The sequence below is a fragment of the Manis javanica genome, chromosome 2, assembly GCF_040802235.1.
Source record: "Manis javanica isolate MJ-LG chromosome 2, MJ_LKY, whole genome shotgun sequence".
Taxonomy (NCBI): Eukaryota; Metazoa; Chordata; class Mammalia; order Pholidota; family Manidae; genus Manis; species Manis javanica.
In genome coordinates, this window is record NC_133157.1 from 195,536,260 (window position 1) to 195,555,462 (window position 19,203).

At 35.5% G+C, this 19,203-nt stretch overlaps 1 protein-coding gene across 5 annotated transcripts in view; it reads right to left on the minus strand.

Annotated features, from left to right (window-relative positions):
• The window catches only part of CSMD3 (CUB and Sushi multiple domains 3), a 1,174,595-nt gene that overhangs the window by 93,345 nt on the left and 1,062,047 nt on the right, over window positions 1-19,203 (minus strand). For all 5 annotated transcript variants that reach the window (XM_073229983.1, XM_073229982.1, XM_073229981.1 and 2 more), the window contains 2 exons: window positions 7,013-7,093; window positions 6,012-6,125 (listed from right to left, as the gene is read on the minus strand). In XM_073229983.1, the coding sequence (XP_073086084.1) occupies window positions 6,012-6,125; window positions 7,013-7,093 (195 nt within the window). The remainder of the gene's footprint in view (window positions 1-6,011; window positions 6,126-7,012; window positions 7,094-19,203) is intronic.

Consider the following 19,203-nt stretch of genomic DNA (forward strand, 5'->3'; position numbering starts at 1 on the left):
AAATGTTGGGTCCCAGTTATCTTTCAGTTCTTTGTGCTATCCAAAACATAAATGTAAGACAAGCACAAGCTCTTCTTATGTCATAAGAATACCTCTGCTATACATCCTAAGAATATGAATATATATGTGTATGCATTTGTGTGAATATATAATGTGTATATATATGTATATGTGTGTCTATACATTTGAATATACACAGAAATATAGAAGATTTGTTACACATTCACAAAAAACATTAATTATGAAATAACAGCTTCCAAAGGATAGTAAGCTTTAATTATTGGCATCAATAGCATTATGCACTGGGCCAAATAAAACAACAATCTACTTAATTTTGCATTTGGAATGAGCATATGACCAAAATGATCAAATCCTTATCATTCAAGTGATCTCATTTTAGCCTTTTTTTTTTCCTGAAGAATTTGAAGGTCTACAGTGTGGGAACAGGACTGGAATTGCTCACCATAGCTCACATTGTGCAGAATTAAACTAATGTATGACAAACCACATTTAATTCAATGTAATAAAGGATTTTCTACTTGTCAGAAGAGTGGAAGAGGCTACAGCAAAATATCCTATGTACATCATTGCTAAAGAGATTTTATACTTAGGATGGACGAGTTTTTTGTTACGACATGGGGCATTCAAGCAACTGCAGTGATGGGTGGTAAACTGAGGGTTTGGTGGATTGGAAGTACACCTATGTCATTCCCTAATCCAGTTACTATACATCAACTTCCATGTTATAGTTAGTGTTGTATCTCAAGATAATTACAGTAGAGAACCACCATAAGTAGAATTGTTTTTCAATGTTCAGATGAGATAGGCTTGGAAAAAAATCAAATATAGTTGCTGCAGTATAGATGAATAGATGAAGGGTTGTCAATTCCTGGGTACAAGGACAATGAAATATTTTGAGTAGTAAGGTCTCCTGCATAGTGTGGTGATGAACAAGAATAAGTAAAATGGTGAATTAATGTCACCATTTGATTGTTCTTTAATCAATTTAATAATTTGGAAAGAAACAACTTGAATATGAAATTTTCCAGAACAAATAATCAGATATTTTTAACTTTACATTAATTTAGTATAGCTAAATTAAAGAATTTTTTTATTTTTTGGCTTTTATTTCTGTTTCTCTTAATTCAATATGAAATATTTGCTTCTTGGATTATGATTTTAAGATTTTTTAAAAATAACTGGGGATGAGAGATGGCAGAGTAGGAAAGAAAGGTGGAAACCTCCTCAAACAAACACATAAAGGGAGAAACTACAGCAAATATAACTAAACCTGAAAATAACCTGAAGGCTGAAGAAGACTGCAGAACTGACCACCTACAACTAGGGAGAGAAAATCACACAGAAACTGGTAAACTGGCAGAACCATGAGTGAGTGGGGGCCAAGCCCTGCCCCCGTCCCAGCCCATAGGTGGGAGGCAGAGGAACAGAGCGGGGAGGAGATAGGCACGTAGGAACTCTGCACACCTGGCCCTGGAGAGCTGCCCCGGGCACACGAGTTCATATTATATCGGGTTCTGGCAGCCAGTGGGGCTGGACACCAGGAACAGCTGGAACCGTCTTGGAGGGTGAGACCCCAGCTCCTTGTGGAGTCAGGCACTCTCTACCATTCCTGCCAGACCCAAGGCAGAGGCAGCAGTTTGAAAGACTTGCCAGCAGTGGGAGGAGTACCAGAGGGGTGGGGATTGGATGGAGCTCTCTCCTCAGGAGACAGTGCCTCCCCAGCCTGACCTGGCCCAAGGGTTGGGGACTCTTGAGAGCCCCAAATGCTCTATCACCATCACTGGCATCTCAGCTCTGAGGCATCTCCCTGCATGAATTGCCAGTGAGCCAGCCCACTCAGACCAGCAGCAGCATCAGACTTTGCTGCCAGGCAAGCAGAGGAAGACTCTCCTAACTTTTTCAGCTCTGTTTCGGCCCAACTTGGGAGGTGCCTGCAGCTCCTTCCTCCCCACAGATGTCCAAGCCTGGTAGCGTACATCCCATCCTGCCCCAGAACCGCACAATGGCCCCACCAACCCCATTAACCCTGAAGCTCGGCCATGACTACAGGGTATGCAGAGGGTGGCCTGGTCCACAATGATCCCAGTAGAGCCTCTGCTCTGATCATAAAGGTGGTCAGCAAATTGCCAGCACTACAGACTCCCACCACTAACAGTAGACAGACTGAAAGGAGGCCCCACCCACTGAACACTAGCACAGCTGGGGCCCCCACAAAGTAGAATCAGGAACTGCAAAGTAAAGAGTCTTGAGCTTCTGGGTACCACAGGACACCTCTTTCATAAATCTATTACTCTCTAGGCCAGGAAGCATGACAGATCTATCTAATACAAAGGAAGAAACCCAGAAACCCAGACAAAATGAGGAGGCAGAGGAATATGTCCCAGACAGACCTACAGGACAAGAACCCCAAAAGAGAGCTAAGTGAAACAGAGATCACCAATCTTGAAAAGATTTCGAAATAACAGTCATAAATATGCTCACTGATTTGCAGAAATGTATCAGAGATCTCAGGGAGGACTTCAACAAAGAGATGGAAGAGCTAAAAAAGAGCCACTCAGAGCTGAAGAATACAGTAACCCAAAAGAAACATACAATAGAGGGAACAAATAATAAATTACAGCAGGTATAGAAGACAGTCAGTGAGATGGAAATTAGAGAACAGGACCACATAAAGCTGAGGAACAGAGAGAAAAAGTATCACTAGGAATGAAAGAATAAGAGAGCTGTGACAAATCCAAACAAAGCAATATTCACATAACAGGGGTACCAGAAGGAGAAGAGAGAGACAAAGGGATAGGAAGTCTCTTAAAGGAAATAATTGTTGGAAACCTCCCCCATCTGGGGAAGGAAATAGACACACAGGTCATGAAAGCAAAGAGATCCCCTAAAAGGAACCCCAGGAAGATAACACCAAAACATATAATAATTAAAATGGCAAAGATAAAGGATAAGGGAGAGTGTTGAAAGTAGCCAGAGAGAGAGAAAAAAATTAGATATAAAGAAAACCCCATCAGGCTATCAGCAGACTTCTCACTAGAAACTTCACAGGCCAGAAGGGACTGGCATGAAATATTTAATGTACTGAAACAGAAGGACCTTAAACCAAGAATTCTATACCCAGCAATACTGTCACTTGAATTTGAAGCAGGGATTAAATGATTTCCAAATAAACAAAGGCTTAAAGAATTTTTAACAACTAAATTATTATTATAGGACATGTTAAAGATATTGTAGATGGAAATGTTCCTAAGGCTAAATAGCTTTCACCAGTGAAAAAAAACCCACAGGCAACAATACAGAATCAGTCAAAGGATACATAAAAAGTACAGATCTATGACATCTAATACATAAAGTGTGGAGGAGGAGGAAGAAATCAAGTACTTTCAGATTGTATTTGAAATACAGCAGTCAGCAACTTAATATAGACTGTTATGTAGTAAGGAAGCTATCCTTGAACCTTTGTTAACTACAAAATTAAAGCCTATACTAGATAAACAAAAAAATTAAGAAAGAGAAATCTGATATGACACTAAAGAAAACCATCAAATAATAAGAGAAGAGTATAAGACAGGAAGAAAGGAACACAGAGAAGCCATAAAAATAACCAGAAAACAATTAATAAAATGGCAGTAAGCACATACCTATTAATAATTAATGTATTATAATTAATATTTCCATTAAATGTAAATAGACTGCACCAATCAAAAGACATAGAATGGCAGAATGCATAAAGAAACAAGACCCATCTATATGCTGCCTACAAGAGATTCATTTCAGAACCAAAGACATACACAGACTAAAAGTGAAGGGGTAGAAAAAGATATTGCATACAAATGATAGAAAGAAAAAAGCACGAGTAGTGGTACTTAATATCTGACAGAATAGATTTCAAAACAAAGAAAGTAACAAGAGTCAAAGAAGGACACTACATAATGATAAAGGGGTCAGTCCAACAAGAGTAAATAGACATTATAAATATCTACACAGCCAACATAGGTGCACCTACATATGTAAAACAAATACTAACAGAACTACAGGGGAATATAGATTGTAACACATACATTTTAGGAGACATTAACACATCACTCACATCATTAGACAGATCAACCAGATGAACAATAAACAGAGACACTGAACAATACATTAGATCAAATGGATTAGATCAAGTAATATTCCAAGCAAATAACTGTTTTAGCAAGCTTCTGAATTAACTCATTATCAAAAATGTAAAGTCAGTATTTTAGCTTAAGTGTCTGGTCAATTAATAAAGTAACTGCACAGAGTCATTTTGAAGGATAATTTATTAATTTTTAGCTAGTATCTGAAGTGTTACTATGAGATGAAAATACATTACCCTTTTTTGTATCCTGCACAGCAGATATAATAAATGCAATTATTAATCTATAGGAAATGCTGATTTTAGAAATTGAATATAGAGAGTCTGAGAGATGAGAGCTTGTTATCTAACCAGGTTAGCTGGATTGTTTTATATATTTTAATTACTAAAAATTTATTGAACCGATATTTAGAAAGATGCATTGTCATCCAAGAGCTCACAATATAGTTTATATATTGTGGTCAAGGAAGAAATCCTGATAGGTAATTGCTCCTTCACATTTTCCTGTATCTTTCCAAGTTATTTTCCCACATATCATCTCCCAAAAGACTAAGACTATTGTTCATTCACATGTCCAACTATCTGAGTACAAATCCTAAATAATCTTAAGCGGCAAAACAGTGGTCTCATGTAAAGGAAGAAGTTGAATGAATGACATTCAAATATCAGGAATATATGTGACAGACTTCAGAATATCTAGTCAAGTTCAAGATGTTCTAAAATCACTAAGAGGCAGGGAAATTCACACATTGGCACTGTTTTATACCTCCAAACATCTTTCTTTTTGTTATCGTCAATATTCCTTGTGAATATCCTTCTATCTTCATGTAAGGACTCCATTGAAATACAAAATCAAATGTTAATTCTCATTTATAGCATGTTCGGAATGATAAACAGAATTTTTTTGTTTTAGTGTCATTTTAACAGTTAAGTAACTGCACAATAAACTTATTTTCAATCCTTAGGAATAATCTAAGAAAATTTGGGGAGGGATAATTAAGTTCAATTCGATTTTATTCAAATTAACCAACATTTATAATTAAGTTACTATGTGTTAGGCACTCTCCTGGGCCCTAAGAGCTACAATGAACATTACATGATACTTGAACATCAAAACTCAAGCCCCTCATTCAAGATACATCATGATCTTGTCCTTGTAATGTAGTGAGCTCCTTGGAGTCTGCATCCATGTCTTTGACTTCTACACCTTTGCAGATACTTCTGTCCCCTGGACCACCCTTTCCCTATCTCTATTCTACTTGTCATTTGGAACCCATGACTCACAGAGCAATGTCTCCATCAGGCTTTGCCTGCTTCATAAACAGCTAAAAATTATATGACTGTATAGTCGTCTGTCCTGTTTCCTGAACACTATATTGCTACCACCTGTGTGGCTATCATATCCCTTAGGCTCTGTTGTCTTCACAGCAGGGACCATTATAACTTGTTTAGTGTTTGTTCATTTATTCCTCAGATCCTCATAGTTAACAGGTGCTCAATAAAGTTTAATGAATCTAGTGATTAAAACAGAAAGCATTTCCAAGCAAAGGCAATGAACACTGGAGCCTTTATTTAAAGTGATTTCTCTTATTTTCCATCTCTATTTCCATGACTCACAGCAAAAATAACTGAAGTAAGTTGAAGTGACTTTGGAATAAAATAGAAACATTAAACTTTGGAAGAATAAAAAATATTCAAAGTTAAATTCGATAAATAATGCAATGAGAAATACCACACATGAGTGGTATAACTATTAACATTATTGCCAATTAAATGTTTAATATTTATGTGAAATCGATTTTTATCAATTTTGCCAGCACTGAATAAAATATAAAACAGGTATTTAGAAATTAATAATCATAAGAATTGGTACCTTGACAAACTGGAGGTGCTCCATCCATCTGGAGTCGTTCTCCTAATCTGCAAGTCAGAATTGCATTACCAACCAAAGTAAATCCTGGAAGACACTGATACCTAATAATATCACCTATTAAAAAAAAAGGGGGTGCTTCAGATAAGCAGGAAGGTGATGGTAAAAATGAACAGATGTTTCAATTGTAAAAGCAGAATTTTTTTTTCTCTCAGACATTTTCAATCAGTATAAAAATTCTAGTAGTTATAAGCAGGGATGATATTCAAAATATTGAACTAAGAGTACTTCATAGGCACTGACAAATCAGAGACAAAGCCAAAAACGAAATTACCAGTGAGTCTGTACTCTTGCATGCTGGTTGGATATAAGCAATAGTAGTAAAGAAATTATCTGGTTGGTTCTGGTAAGATATTTACTAAAACTACATCAAGCAGTTGCAATGACTCCTAGTTACTGCTTTTATATTAAGATTAGATTTTCATTGGTTATTGATATTTTCTTACATTTCTCAACCAAAATCAATATGATAATGATGACAAAAGTTTATTATGGTAACATTAAGATGTATTCTTACATTACTTTTCAAACTGTGAGAGATTACTGAAATGCAATTTCCAACCCAGTTTTAAAAAGACTTTATTTGCCATAAAATTGAGAATAATGCAATCATTTTCAAGAATATAGAAATAAAACAGGTCTTCTAATAATTACATGTTATATATTCTTCATTCTGTGTATGAGGCTTAAGCCTGAATTCAAAGAACAGTTGTTAGATCCACAGTGTCAGGAGGGAACAAATAATACTGTGCGAGGAACCACCAGAGCACATGGTTATACAGTTCAAATTCCTACACTGTCTTCTAATTGCACATCTGGAAATTCAGATTTGTCTTTTTGCCTAATACTGCCCTAATGCTGCTACCATTCTTTATTTTTGCTTCTTTTTAAGCAGATGCCTCTTAACAGTATGTTTTATTTGAAAGTAATTAAACAGAGTTTACCTATTTCAAATTCATCATCTTCTGTCAAAATTTCAGCATTGGGCACGGGTGGTGGAGGTTGGCACACCCTGAGTTGATAGGCTGTGAAAACAGACAGTGTGTTTAGTCCTTCTCTGAATAGCTATGCAAACTCACTCATGTGATAAAAGGAAAATTATGGCAAGGTTTATTCATAAGAATGAAAATAAATGGTAGAATTTACACTTGTTTCCTTTTTGAAATGTTACAACATGGAGGGAAAGTAAATCATTCTTTGGATACCAAAATAATTTCCTACAATAAGAATGCTTACCTTTTAACTCTTACTTTTTACTCTCCTTCTAGTCCTTCTTGTTATGTATGACTTAAGACCTGTTATTTTCCTTCATTGCATGATCACAGTTTAGAATTACATATTCATGGGTTTTTTTAATGTGCTCAATGCCTATCTTCCCCAGGGCTCATCACAGAATACCCTGTACCCAGCAAAGTGCCTAGCATATGGTCATAATTACAAATAAGTACTACGTGTTCACTCAAGTCCAGGAAATATTATAAACACTTTACTTATATTAACTGTATTAATCCTCACAAAAATTTTATTACTCAGTTTATGTAACTGCTTCTGTAATTATCACCATTTTACAAAAGATGAAGCTATTAAAGAGTTAAATAATTTGTTCAAATTACACGGCTATAAAGTAGCAGAGTTGGGATTTGAACATAGGTAGTAGCCTGGCTCCAGAGCCTTCTCTCACCATACCACATTAGTATGTTTATAAATATCTATTTGTCAAATTCACATTTCTAATGATCTATATCACTTGAACAGGCCATATCCCATTAGATAACATAGATTCCATTAGCTCACACAGGCATAATTTAAAAGCCAATGAGAAAAGGTCTTTATGAATCTAAGCACTGTGAGTACTAGACCCATAGATACATACTGCAATCATTTTCCTGAGTGAAGCTTGTGTCAACTAAACCTCTTTTAAAAATATAATATACTTTTGTTCATTCAAGAAACATATTTTACACTATTTTAACAGTTGAAGAAAAATGTTTTATATGCATAATTTTATTACTTCAACTTAGGAGTTAAGTTCTTTCTGTACCTCAATGCACAAATAAAGAGAATGAGGCTTTAAAGATTTAGTGACTTGTCTGAGATCACACTAGTACAGAATTTAGTCAAGATACCAGCCTACATATTTTACTTTCAAAGCCCATGTATTCAATATTGCCCTTATGGTGAGAGTATTCAGAGAGTACTGAGGAACATCAACGAGACCAGCTAGGGAAGGTGCCTATAGGACGAGATGAATGAGATACATTTTAAAGAATGAGGAAGGTTTTTGGTTTTTCCAGTTCTGAAGGGTTATCATGAGCATAAGAGCATTTCACACGGAGGAAGAAAGGTGAACAAAAATTTGACCACTGATTCATCATCATATAACAAAAAGCCAATTATAAGAAGTTAATTGGCTTAAAACCTTCCAGGTTACTAAGGACAGATAAAAGAGGAAGATTTTTCAAAATGTAATGAAGACGGGTGAATCAAGGAAAATTTGTTTCATTTTTCTGTTGTAAATTGTTGTGTCTTTAAGCATGCTCCTTCCAGTATTTTAACCTGTTTATAAATGTGTTCCCTGTGCAGGGGTAACTTGCCAGTGAGACACAGCTCTACACTGACGAGTTACTGCCAAAGCAGAGAAGACGTGCTGGGAAAGAAGCCCAGAAGAAAAGTGCAACCTGAATTTTGAGAAAAAGTTTATTAGAGGGTAATATTAGGAATTCCGAAAATCATTTTTCTCACTGTAGATCTTAAAAGGGATACAAATGTCAAGATGAAAGGTAACTGTTAAGAAATGCCGAAGAATAAAAGACAAAGGACAGAGGAAGGCACAGAGAATCCCACACAGAGAAATCTTGGTGAGACTATGCTTTAGAGAAAATCTTACCTGATCTTAATTTCCGTATGTGTATGATTTTACTCTTGTTTGCCTGTAAAATTATTTTTAATTTTCATACTAATCATAAATTATTTCATTATTTTAAAGAAGCAGCACATTTTTAGCAGTACGGAAACCATGATTATTGCCATCTGCAGTACATGCTTAGAATGACCCAGATAACTCAGTTGCATAGTTTAAAAGCTGAGACATTGTAAATCATTATTACTGAGGAATATATGATGCTCAGAGATACTTATCTTCCCAGGACCACATGGGGTGCTATGAGCTGACTAATGTCTTGTTCTCTGTTCCTTACCGTCTTTATAAACTGTGTCGCTAAAACCAAGAGAGCACGTGGTGTCACGGAAGGTCTGAAGAGGTATATTGTGCTTACCTCCTGCTTCTGTCTAAATAGGAGCAATTTTGTTTTCATCAATTTTATAGATTTGAATTCTGAATAAATGCCTTTGAACATGTTTTCTACAATCTCTACCTAAGGGATTTCACTGATTCAATTTAAGTCTGACTTTGTGTCTCAGTTCCCAGTTTTATGTCACCTGGATAAACATCTGAGCTTTTCCCTGCTAACCTCCTTCTCTACCTGTTATTTCCTAATCACAGAACTTTGTTTTGTGGCACATGTAACATGACTTGCTTCAAAATCTAAGTTGTCCATTTATTAGCTTATTTGTTCATTGTTTGGGTCTCCATCTAGACTTTACCTAACATAAGGGTGGAGATTGTTTGTTTTTTTCTCATGACTGAGTAATTAGCTCTTATCACTATGCTTATAATTGAACAAATATTTGCTAAACAACATGCAAAACAAAGGTTTCCTCAGGAAGGAAAGAGCTTCTAAACAAAGTCTTCCCTGAGATGACTCTTAACTCTAAAATTCCAAATGGGAATGAAATAGAAGCAAATGTGGGTCACAGTGCTAGATAATGGGATCTAAACAGGACCTACTTGCATTGCTTTTTGGGGCTGAACTATGTAATTTTGATTACAATGTAAAGGAGGGGGGTAAAGAAAAGGACACCTCTATATTTGATTTTCTTTTGACTTTTGAAGAAGTACTTCAAAAGGTTAAATCATTAACAGCTTCCAACGATTCTGTTTTCAACTTCATCAATTTCTACCAGTTTGTTCCTTAAATTAAGTCTAAAATTTGTTAAGTGTTTTACATTTGCTAACAGCTCAGTGTAGACCCTTGTCATTTTATGCCTATTGTACTGGGTTGGATAGCGTCTCCCCAAATTTTTGTTTCCTAGAACCTCAGAATGTTATTTGAGAGTATGGTTATTTCAGATTTAATGAGATAAACTGAGATATTGAATTAAGGCAGCCCATTAAACCAGTATGACTGTTGTCCTTACAAAAAGAGTAGAGACACAGATGGACACACAGGGAAGACTTGTGGTGACAGGAGAAAACAGAGATTGGAATGATTTATCTATGAGCTAAGGAATGAATGCCAAAGATTGCTGGCTACCTCCAGAAGCTAGGACAAGGAAGGATACACTCTGAAGACTCACCTACAGCCTTAAGAGAGAGCATGGCCCAGTTGATACACTGATTTCATATTTCTAGCCTCCAGAACTGTGAGAGAAAAACTTCCTGTTTGCTTAAACCACCCAGTTTGTAGTACTTTGTAAAAGCAGCCCAAGGAAATTAATATGCCTATGCTTTTAAATTGGCTCACAGAAAGTTCCTTAGCTTCTCTGTGTCTGGTGCAACCCTTCCTACCTGTAAGTGAAGTGCTGGAAGGGAATTTGAACAGTATTTATGTGTGTGCAAAGGACCTTGCAAGGCACTTTGTTGGGAGCCGGGGCTATGTCCCTTCCCCCACGTCTGAACGCAGCATGGGAAAGCACAAGCTTGAGAGCAACCGGTGCAGTCCTTGGAAGTTATCTGCTCACAAAAACATATCTTGTCCTTGAAGATGGGCCAAGACTCCTCACTCTGAAAATAGGGAGACCTTGAGGATGTGTGAAAACACCTCCCCGCCAGCGCCACCTAAGGTCCAATTATCTCCTGACCCACCCCTTACTTGCTACTTGTATAAATTGAGCCTGTAAACAATAAACTTCGCCAGCTTGATCAGACATCCTGTCTTGCTGGTCATTCTTTGTGTCTCTTGCTTGTCTCATTTCTGCAGGCGTCTCCGGCACACTCCATGTTCGTCCCGCGGGCCGGGACAGCACTTTACCAGTTATTTTGTTTAATAACCAGATCACTACAACAAAATATGTATAAATATATCTATGCTGCAAAAATGGATACTAAATTTCAGAATGGTTGAATTGTTTGTCCAATTCACAGAGCCAGAATTTGAAACAAGTTCTGCTGAAAAGTAATCCACATTTTCTCCCACATTTACAGGCGAAACAACCTGGATTAGAGAATTGTTTTGGTGCTGCCATTTCCCTCTTATCAATATACAGTGGCTTTTCATAGCCTATAGATTGGAGTTGTAATCCTAGCTAAAGCAAGTTTATTACTTTAATTCTTGCCTATCCCTTTTAGGAGATGTCTACTATATTTCACAAAAACTTTCATGGGTCTCTGTATTTGCTAAGAATCTTGTAATTCCCTACTCTATACCACTTTTGACAATTTTGACAACCTTACCAGCCTGGAAATTGGCACCATAATACTTAGCATTTAGCATTTCATTGTCTTAAATTGTTCTACCCTTATTCATTAATGTGTTAATTCTTGTTCCATGTTTAGATTGTGTGGGACCACTGTGTACTTATGTACATTTCCTATAAGGTATAATAGTTCATTAAATACACATTACTGAAAGCCCACTATGTGCCAGATACCATGTCATATGCTCTGGGAACAGAAGTGAACAAAGCTGACACAATCTTGCCTTTATAGGCACTAATTGTTGGCTAGAAATATATTAATCAAATAATCTCATTAATGAGCAGAATTAACTAGCTGAAACAAGAGATGTATGTGTGTGTGTGCATGTGTGATGGGAAGAGGGATGACAGAGAAGAATAATCCAGCCAAAGGGATCAGCAAGCGCAACACCAGGGAAGAGGAAGGCCTGGGGACTGGGCAAGAGAGCCCTCGGGGCAGTGAAAAGGGTAAGAAAGGTAAACTGGGCTAAATCCCACAAGAGGCTATGGGCTGTGCTCAGCGTCTGCTCATTTTAATCTGAAGCCAAAGGGAAGCCTGTGAAGTTTTAAGTCTGGGAGTAATGTGATCAGGTTTCTCCTTTCAAAAAGTAATTCTGGCTACATCAGGAAAAATAAATACAATTGGAAGAGGACATACATGGAGGCCCAGAGACTAGCAAGTGTCCATTTTGCAACAGGGTGTTAAATAATTGTTGACTGATTCTAAAAAACCCTCACACTTTGTCCCTAAATGACCTGACTTGACATTAAGAGTCTTGGTTATTATCTCCAAGGGTCCCTAATTTTTTAAAATTAACTTCAGCCCAATCTATTAGCCAGTTTGTATTTTTTGCTGCAAATAAACAAAGGTAGTTCCTCTCCTTTACTTAAAAAGAGTAACACTGATTTGTTTTATCACCCACCTACGATGCCATTCTCACCCATAAAAATTAAACCTCATCTCTTTACTTTCTTCATAATAAATTTTGAAAATCGAATCTGTCTACCACTTAACCCGCACCATAGTCTCTTCTATTCCCTAGATCAACACAGCTCCCAAATGGTTGCTATTGTAACATTTGTTCACATGGCTAAAATTTTATTTTCTATATAATTTATTTTTAATCAACTTGATTTCCTGAAACCTATTTCCTTTTATAACTTTGTCCTCAGAGGACTAAAATAGACTTCTTCATTGAGCTGCCTACAATTAACCTCTTGCAGTTACTCTGTTTCATAACCATTTTCCCTCTGGCAGTTATCATCATCTGTAAGAATTTGTTCATTGTTCATTTTTAAACACTGAGAGTAGGGACTTTTCATAACTGCTAACTCCTCAGGGCATAATACAGTACCTGACATGACAGTATTCAATAAATATTTGTTGAGTGACTAAATGCTAAAAAAATGGAAGAATGAATGAGTGAGTGAAAATATATGTTAAACACATTCTTATGATATTGAGTATAGACTTGGTCCAGACTCTCTGGGTTTAAATCCTGTTTTTGATGCTGAAAAATTGAGAAATTTTGGGCTAGTCCTTTATCCTCTGCCTCACTTTTCTTTATTTGCACAATAGTTATAATAATAATTTTACACCTCATCAAAGGATGGTTATAAATGTTTATATATACAAAGCACTTGGAACAGTGCCTGGAACACAGTAAGCACTCTAAAAGGGAAGCTCTTATTATATCAAATTGGAATTCCATTCCTTCCAGATGTATAAGAACATATGGTAAAACATTAAAACTTTTTACTTTTCCCAAGTTTTATTTTTTATTTGTGAAAGACATTTAGATTTGCTAATTACTAAAATAATTATGAGCAAAGTTTAGGCATATTACCTAGGCTAGTAGGAGCAGGGTATAGTAAGGCCATGGTTTGAGGTATGATCAAATATCAAATATGTAGTAATTTAAGGCAATTAATGGGGAATTAAACACTGCAGCTCTGCTTCTCTTTCTGAAGATGTGTCTGTCAAACCAACCAACAGCACTGGAAACATATATCCTCCAGTTTGTGTTGGTGAGTACTTTTGTATACAAAGCAGCCTGAACTACTATTTACTCTGAAAGCTGACTGCCTGGGTTCAAATCTTATTTGCTAGCTCTATGACTTTAGGTAAATTGCTAAGACTCATTGCTTTAGTTTTCTCATGTACAAAATAAACGTAAAACTAAGATTGGGTTAATACACTGTCAGATGCTTAGAACAGTGCCTGACACATACTACATTTTCAAAGACAGAGTAACACTCCCTGCTGGCAGAGGTTAACACGACCATGGCTACCATGATGGCAGTTGTGCCCTGAACACATATAATCTCAATCTGAACTGACCTTATTCACAGCCGTGATGTCACTCAACAGGTCAGTTGAACTGAAACTTTCAAATCATGTCATCTAAATTTTAAACAGTATAAGCATATATTTTAGTCTATGCTTTTCATGAATTATCATGTTTAGAAAGAACTTCATAGTTATGGCGATTAATGAAAAAGCTGTATAACATGGATAGTTACACATTTAAAATGCACATTTGATCTAAATCTGTTTTTTCTTTAGAAGAATATTTTATTGGACACATCATGCTGCTATAAAGCACCATTTACTACTTAATACCTACATGAGGTTATCATATTCTACATGTCAGTATCTTCTGAAGATGACTATTATTTGAATAGGGCCATTTTCATTCAAATACATATAGATTTCAGGTTCCTGGTCCAACAACATTGCTTCTTAAAATTAAAAGTGTGCTTCTGGAAATATGTTTCGTTAGTGTTAATTCCCTATTTTCTTTGTAATGAAGCATCCAATCCAATTCCAGAAAAGAATGTTACTTTGTTTTCTTCAGTTCAACTGAACTATTAAAGGCATCTTCAAAAAAGACAAACCAAAATGTTGGCAAATTTTCATTTCTTCTGTAAACCAGACAGCACAAATGTGCAACTTTTCTGCTATGACACAGTAGTTCTTACAGGAGGAAAAAAATGTTCTATGTTCCCTTATAAACTCTGGCTCTCTTTAACCACTGCTGTACTTCACTGGTGACCCACATTAGTTCAAGTATGATTATTTCATGGCTTGGGGAAGATTTGGAGGAGGAAAAGCACTGATAATTATTGGGATGCCCAGGGTCCCTCACTGTGTGCTGTCTCACTCTATACACTAAGCCAATAAGCACAACTTGGTTTAACTAAAAATAAGTTCCTGATGAACTTTGGCTAGAGGGGACTGAGAGTAAAATATTGTAGAAAGTAAATGCCATAACTTATCAGTGTGTGTGCACATATAGCAATGTGTTGAAATACAGTAAGCAATTTTGACATGACTTTTGGCCATTAAGTTATCACTAAGAAGTCATTTAAGTAATAGTAAATGGCATTATCTTTCCCTTAGAACAGTTTAACCAGCTTGGCTTTGTTTTTTTAGCTTTACTGATTCATATATATATAATCATATAATGTTCATATCCCCTATGCTCTCTGGATACCAAACAATGAAACACTTTATGAGTTCAATGCTCTATCTGTTGAAGTATGAAAGGAGGTCAGGTTTTTAGGTTATGTGAGGCAAAGGGGTCACAGAGTTTAAAGCAATGCTGATTTATGCCTTACATAGAACGTGTTCTTATATCTGCATGGGTCTCCTTTAGGATGAGATTTTGTGGAGTTAAATATACCTGTCCTCAAATACAGCATTTATTGTAAAGGCAACATAACCTTAAAAGGTGACCTAAAAGACATTGAAGTCCTTTTAAATACATTTCTTAAAAATAATCTGAAAGTCAATATATAATTAACCCATTCCTTCACAAAATATGTGCCAATAATAGAAAACAATAGACAATATAACCAAATCAAATTGTGTTCACTAAAAGAATCTCTTGTATGTAAACCGAGCTCCCTAATACTTTGATATTAGAAAAAGAGATGCCATGGATAATGGATTTAAATTCTGAAATGATACCTTCTCTTTTAAATTAATAAATACATATTCTAGCTGTACTATAGTCTCCTGGTTGACTTGGTTGCCATAGTGAGACCCATGATAAACCTTATTTTCTCTTCACACAGTAACCATTGTGCACTTTGAAAATGATAAAGACACACTAAGTTGTGATAAATCTACCAATATATTATTTTTAGCTTGGAGGTCCTGGGGAAGAGAAGCACAGAGAAGTATGAAGTTCTATGTTGTAATTAGGAAGGGTATTTTTCTAGAAAGTGAGATGACCTGTCATCTTGCTAAAAATGAAAACCACTTTTGCTGAATTTTTAAAGAAATATTAGGTTTGCATATCATTAAGTATAACATATGGATGAGATACTACCAGCTTTTCACATTGCCTGGCACTTAGTAAGAACTCAATGTATTTTAGCTGTTACTGTTAACTGCAGCTGCTGTTGTCATTATTTAAAAAGAGGTCATTCTTTGGAGGAGGCAGACCTATTTTGAATTCCAGGCAGCCCTTCTATTTATTAGTTCCCTGGCTTTATGGAGGTTACAAATTTTTTCTTTCAGTTCTTTCATTATTAAAATGGGGATAATGATACTTATCTTGCAGAGTTATTACCCAAATTAGCAATAATACATGGAAAGCACCTAGCATAGTGCCTGGCATATTAAGTTTTCAGTAAATGGCAGCTATCACTATTATAGTGACTATTATACAAAGTCAGTGCCTGCAACAACATGCAGTTAAACAGGTTTTGTGTAATTCACTTCTCTGAAGTCACTGATTAAGATTGTATATTGTTATTTTTTATTATAAGCCAACCCCATCTTGACTCTATGGCAGATATCAAGAAAGTTCAGCTCTTACTTTAGGGAATTAAAATTACAGCAATACAAAGACAAATAAAAAATTTCATCAGATGAAGAAGAAATATAGTATTTGAGATAAAGTGCCCCAACATTTACACTTGTCCTATTTTTTCACTGCAAAGAACTTTCATTTTGCAAATCTTTTTATGAACGTTATTTTTGATCTTGAAAGGCTTTATGAAGGTGATGTTTTATAAAAGACAGATGGCTGGCTAGATCTCATAAAGGAAGTTAGAGAAAAAAACATTATTTTCTTCTTTTCAAGCATATTAAAATATGTTAATACATAGAATCTAACTGATTAATGTGACCTTAAGAAAATATATTGAAAGATTGATTTTCAAATTTCTAAAATAAACAAACACATCCTAAGAAAAGCATTTCTGACTTATAGGCATAGGGAAATGCATAACAGAAGGAGCTACTAAATCAATAAGAGAATTTAAAGAAAACTGAGTGGGGTAGTAAACCATTCGAGGCTTAGGTGTATTCAATCAGCTTAATATAAGTGTCACATAGTGAATTATCTCCCTTGCTAACTTATCAAAAAGTACCAAATCACTTGAAGAATTTGTTTTTAATATTATGAGAGCTCCTTCTGGCATGAAGCTATAGCTCCTGGTTATGGGCTCAAGATATGAATATTATGTTTTTTAGTTGTATTAAATTGTATTAATTGTAAATACGAATTTGAAAACAAACATTTTTTTTTGTTTCTGTGAAAGGGGATAGGCATACATCTACATAACTTTAAAATGATATTTTTAAAAGTTGTCACTATTACAACTATAATATACTCAAAGGAGTTCTTAAAGGAGTTTGAACAAACATTTCCTACTGTAAGACTAAAATATAATTAATCACTTGGTTAATAATGAAAACATAAAATGAGTTGAGAAGCAAAAATGCCATCTGTGCCCTCAAAAAAAGCCTACAAGGCTTATAAGACAACACAACACACCACAGTGCAAGTTTTCAAACGTTCGGTAAGAAGATTAAATGCAATCATAGGGAAGTTGGTGGTGATCCCTCTGAGTTCTAATGAGTGAGAAATGGGGGAAATGGGATTTAAGATGGGGAGATTCAAAGACCTTAAGGTGAGTGAGAAATCAGTTAAGAATGGCAGTTCAGGAGGCAGTGAGTGGAAGAACCTGACTGGAGTCAGAGTGGGCGCTGGTAGTAAGACTCAGTGAACTGGATTATAGGGCAGCTCTCTATTTGATTTAATGTAGGCATCAGGTATACATAAAAATTGACAGATATCTGACATTCTACCAGCCCTAGTAGGATAATTTTCCTGAAGCACTGCTATCATCCTGATTCACCTTTTCAACATGAACCCTGGCTACATCCCCAAATTTCAAGGTTATTTTAAGATTTGCATAAAATTTCCAGAGATGTTGATTTGAATGTTAGGCTTCTCTAGGCTCTGGCAATTGTGCCTTATTGTAAAATTTAAAGTATAAATACAAGTAAAAACAAATGCCCTATTAGAAAATCTACAATGTGAGATAAGATATGGTAAGGAAAGTAACATTTACTGAGCATTTTCTCTTCCACAACTATAACTGTATATTAGCTATTGTCTCAATTCTCATAGCATCTCGGCAATGTAATGCTGATGATAATTAGCAACAATGAGAGCACTTATGTGGGTTGAACTATACAGTGCTAATATTCAGCATTTTTTTACCAACAATTTCATATGGTTCAACCTAATACTTGCCAGTTATTGGAGTAATTTCTATATATACAGCATTTCATTAATCCTCTCAGCAATCCTACCATGTGGTTTTACTGCTGAAGAAAGTGGAGGCCAAAGAATACTTTGTCAAAAGTCAACTGGAAAACAAAGCCCTAAACAAATATTTGATTTTCCTTATTCCTAAACTAATTTTACTTTTATTATACATGATTCAAACCCTCATTACAACAATCATGGAAAGGATACTTTGGAATGAGAATATATGTATCTGCATTCATCTAAGTGTCTATGTAAATCCACATTCATATTTTGTGTGCATCTGCATACATTGTCACTGTAATTTCTACAAAAATACATACACACACACACACACACACACAAGCATCCTTTTCTCTGATAATATTTCTCCTTTGAAATGTCTCCAAAGTCTTATAAGAGTTTTACATTCCTATAAGATTATTGATGGATATTTATAATCCATTACTGAAGAGTTCGTTCTTTGGCACTTGTTCAAGGAGGACACAAAATAGTAAAACTTTTACAGGGATACATGAAGAGAGAAAATGTTCCAAATATAGTTCAGTAACTATCTTTCTCATCTTTTCCCCTTAACTATTTTTTAATTTATTGATCCCTGCATTATGATTATCTATCAAAGTAATAAAGCTACTGTTTCAGCCTTACACTGTATCTACATACTGCTAGCATCAAGGATCAGTTCAATAAAAAGGGCAAATAACTTTATAAAAACCTGAATAAAAGTCATCTAAGTGAATGTCCTATTTTCTTATTGGCTATGCTGGAGTGTACATGCCGCACTGGCAGCTGTGGGTCACTATGGAAGCACAAACTGAGGATCATCTACTGGCTAATAAGCGCTGAGATTAATGAAATCAAAATTTTCTGATATGTTATCTATTTCTAGATGCAATGTCCTTTAAATGTCTTGAGTATAAATATATTTGACTTATCATTTTTCATGGAATACAAACTTTGAGTATCAAAGATTTCCTTTGTGTTTAAAAAGATGGAAACGTTAAATTGTATATTAATGTAATAGACAAAACACACGTTCATCTTGCAAA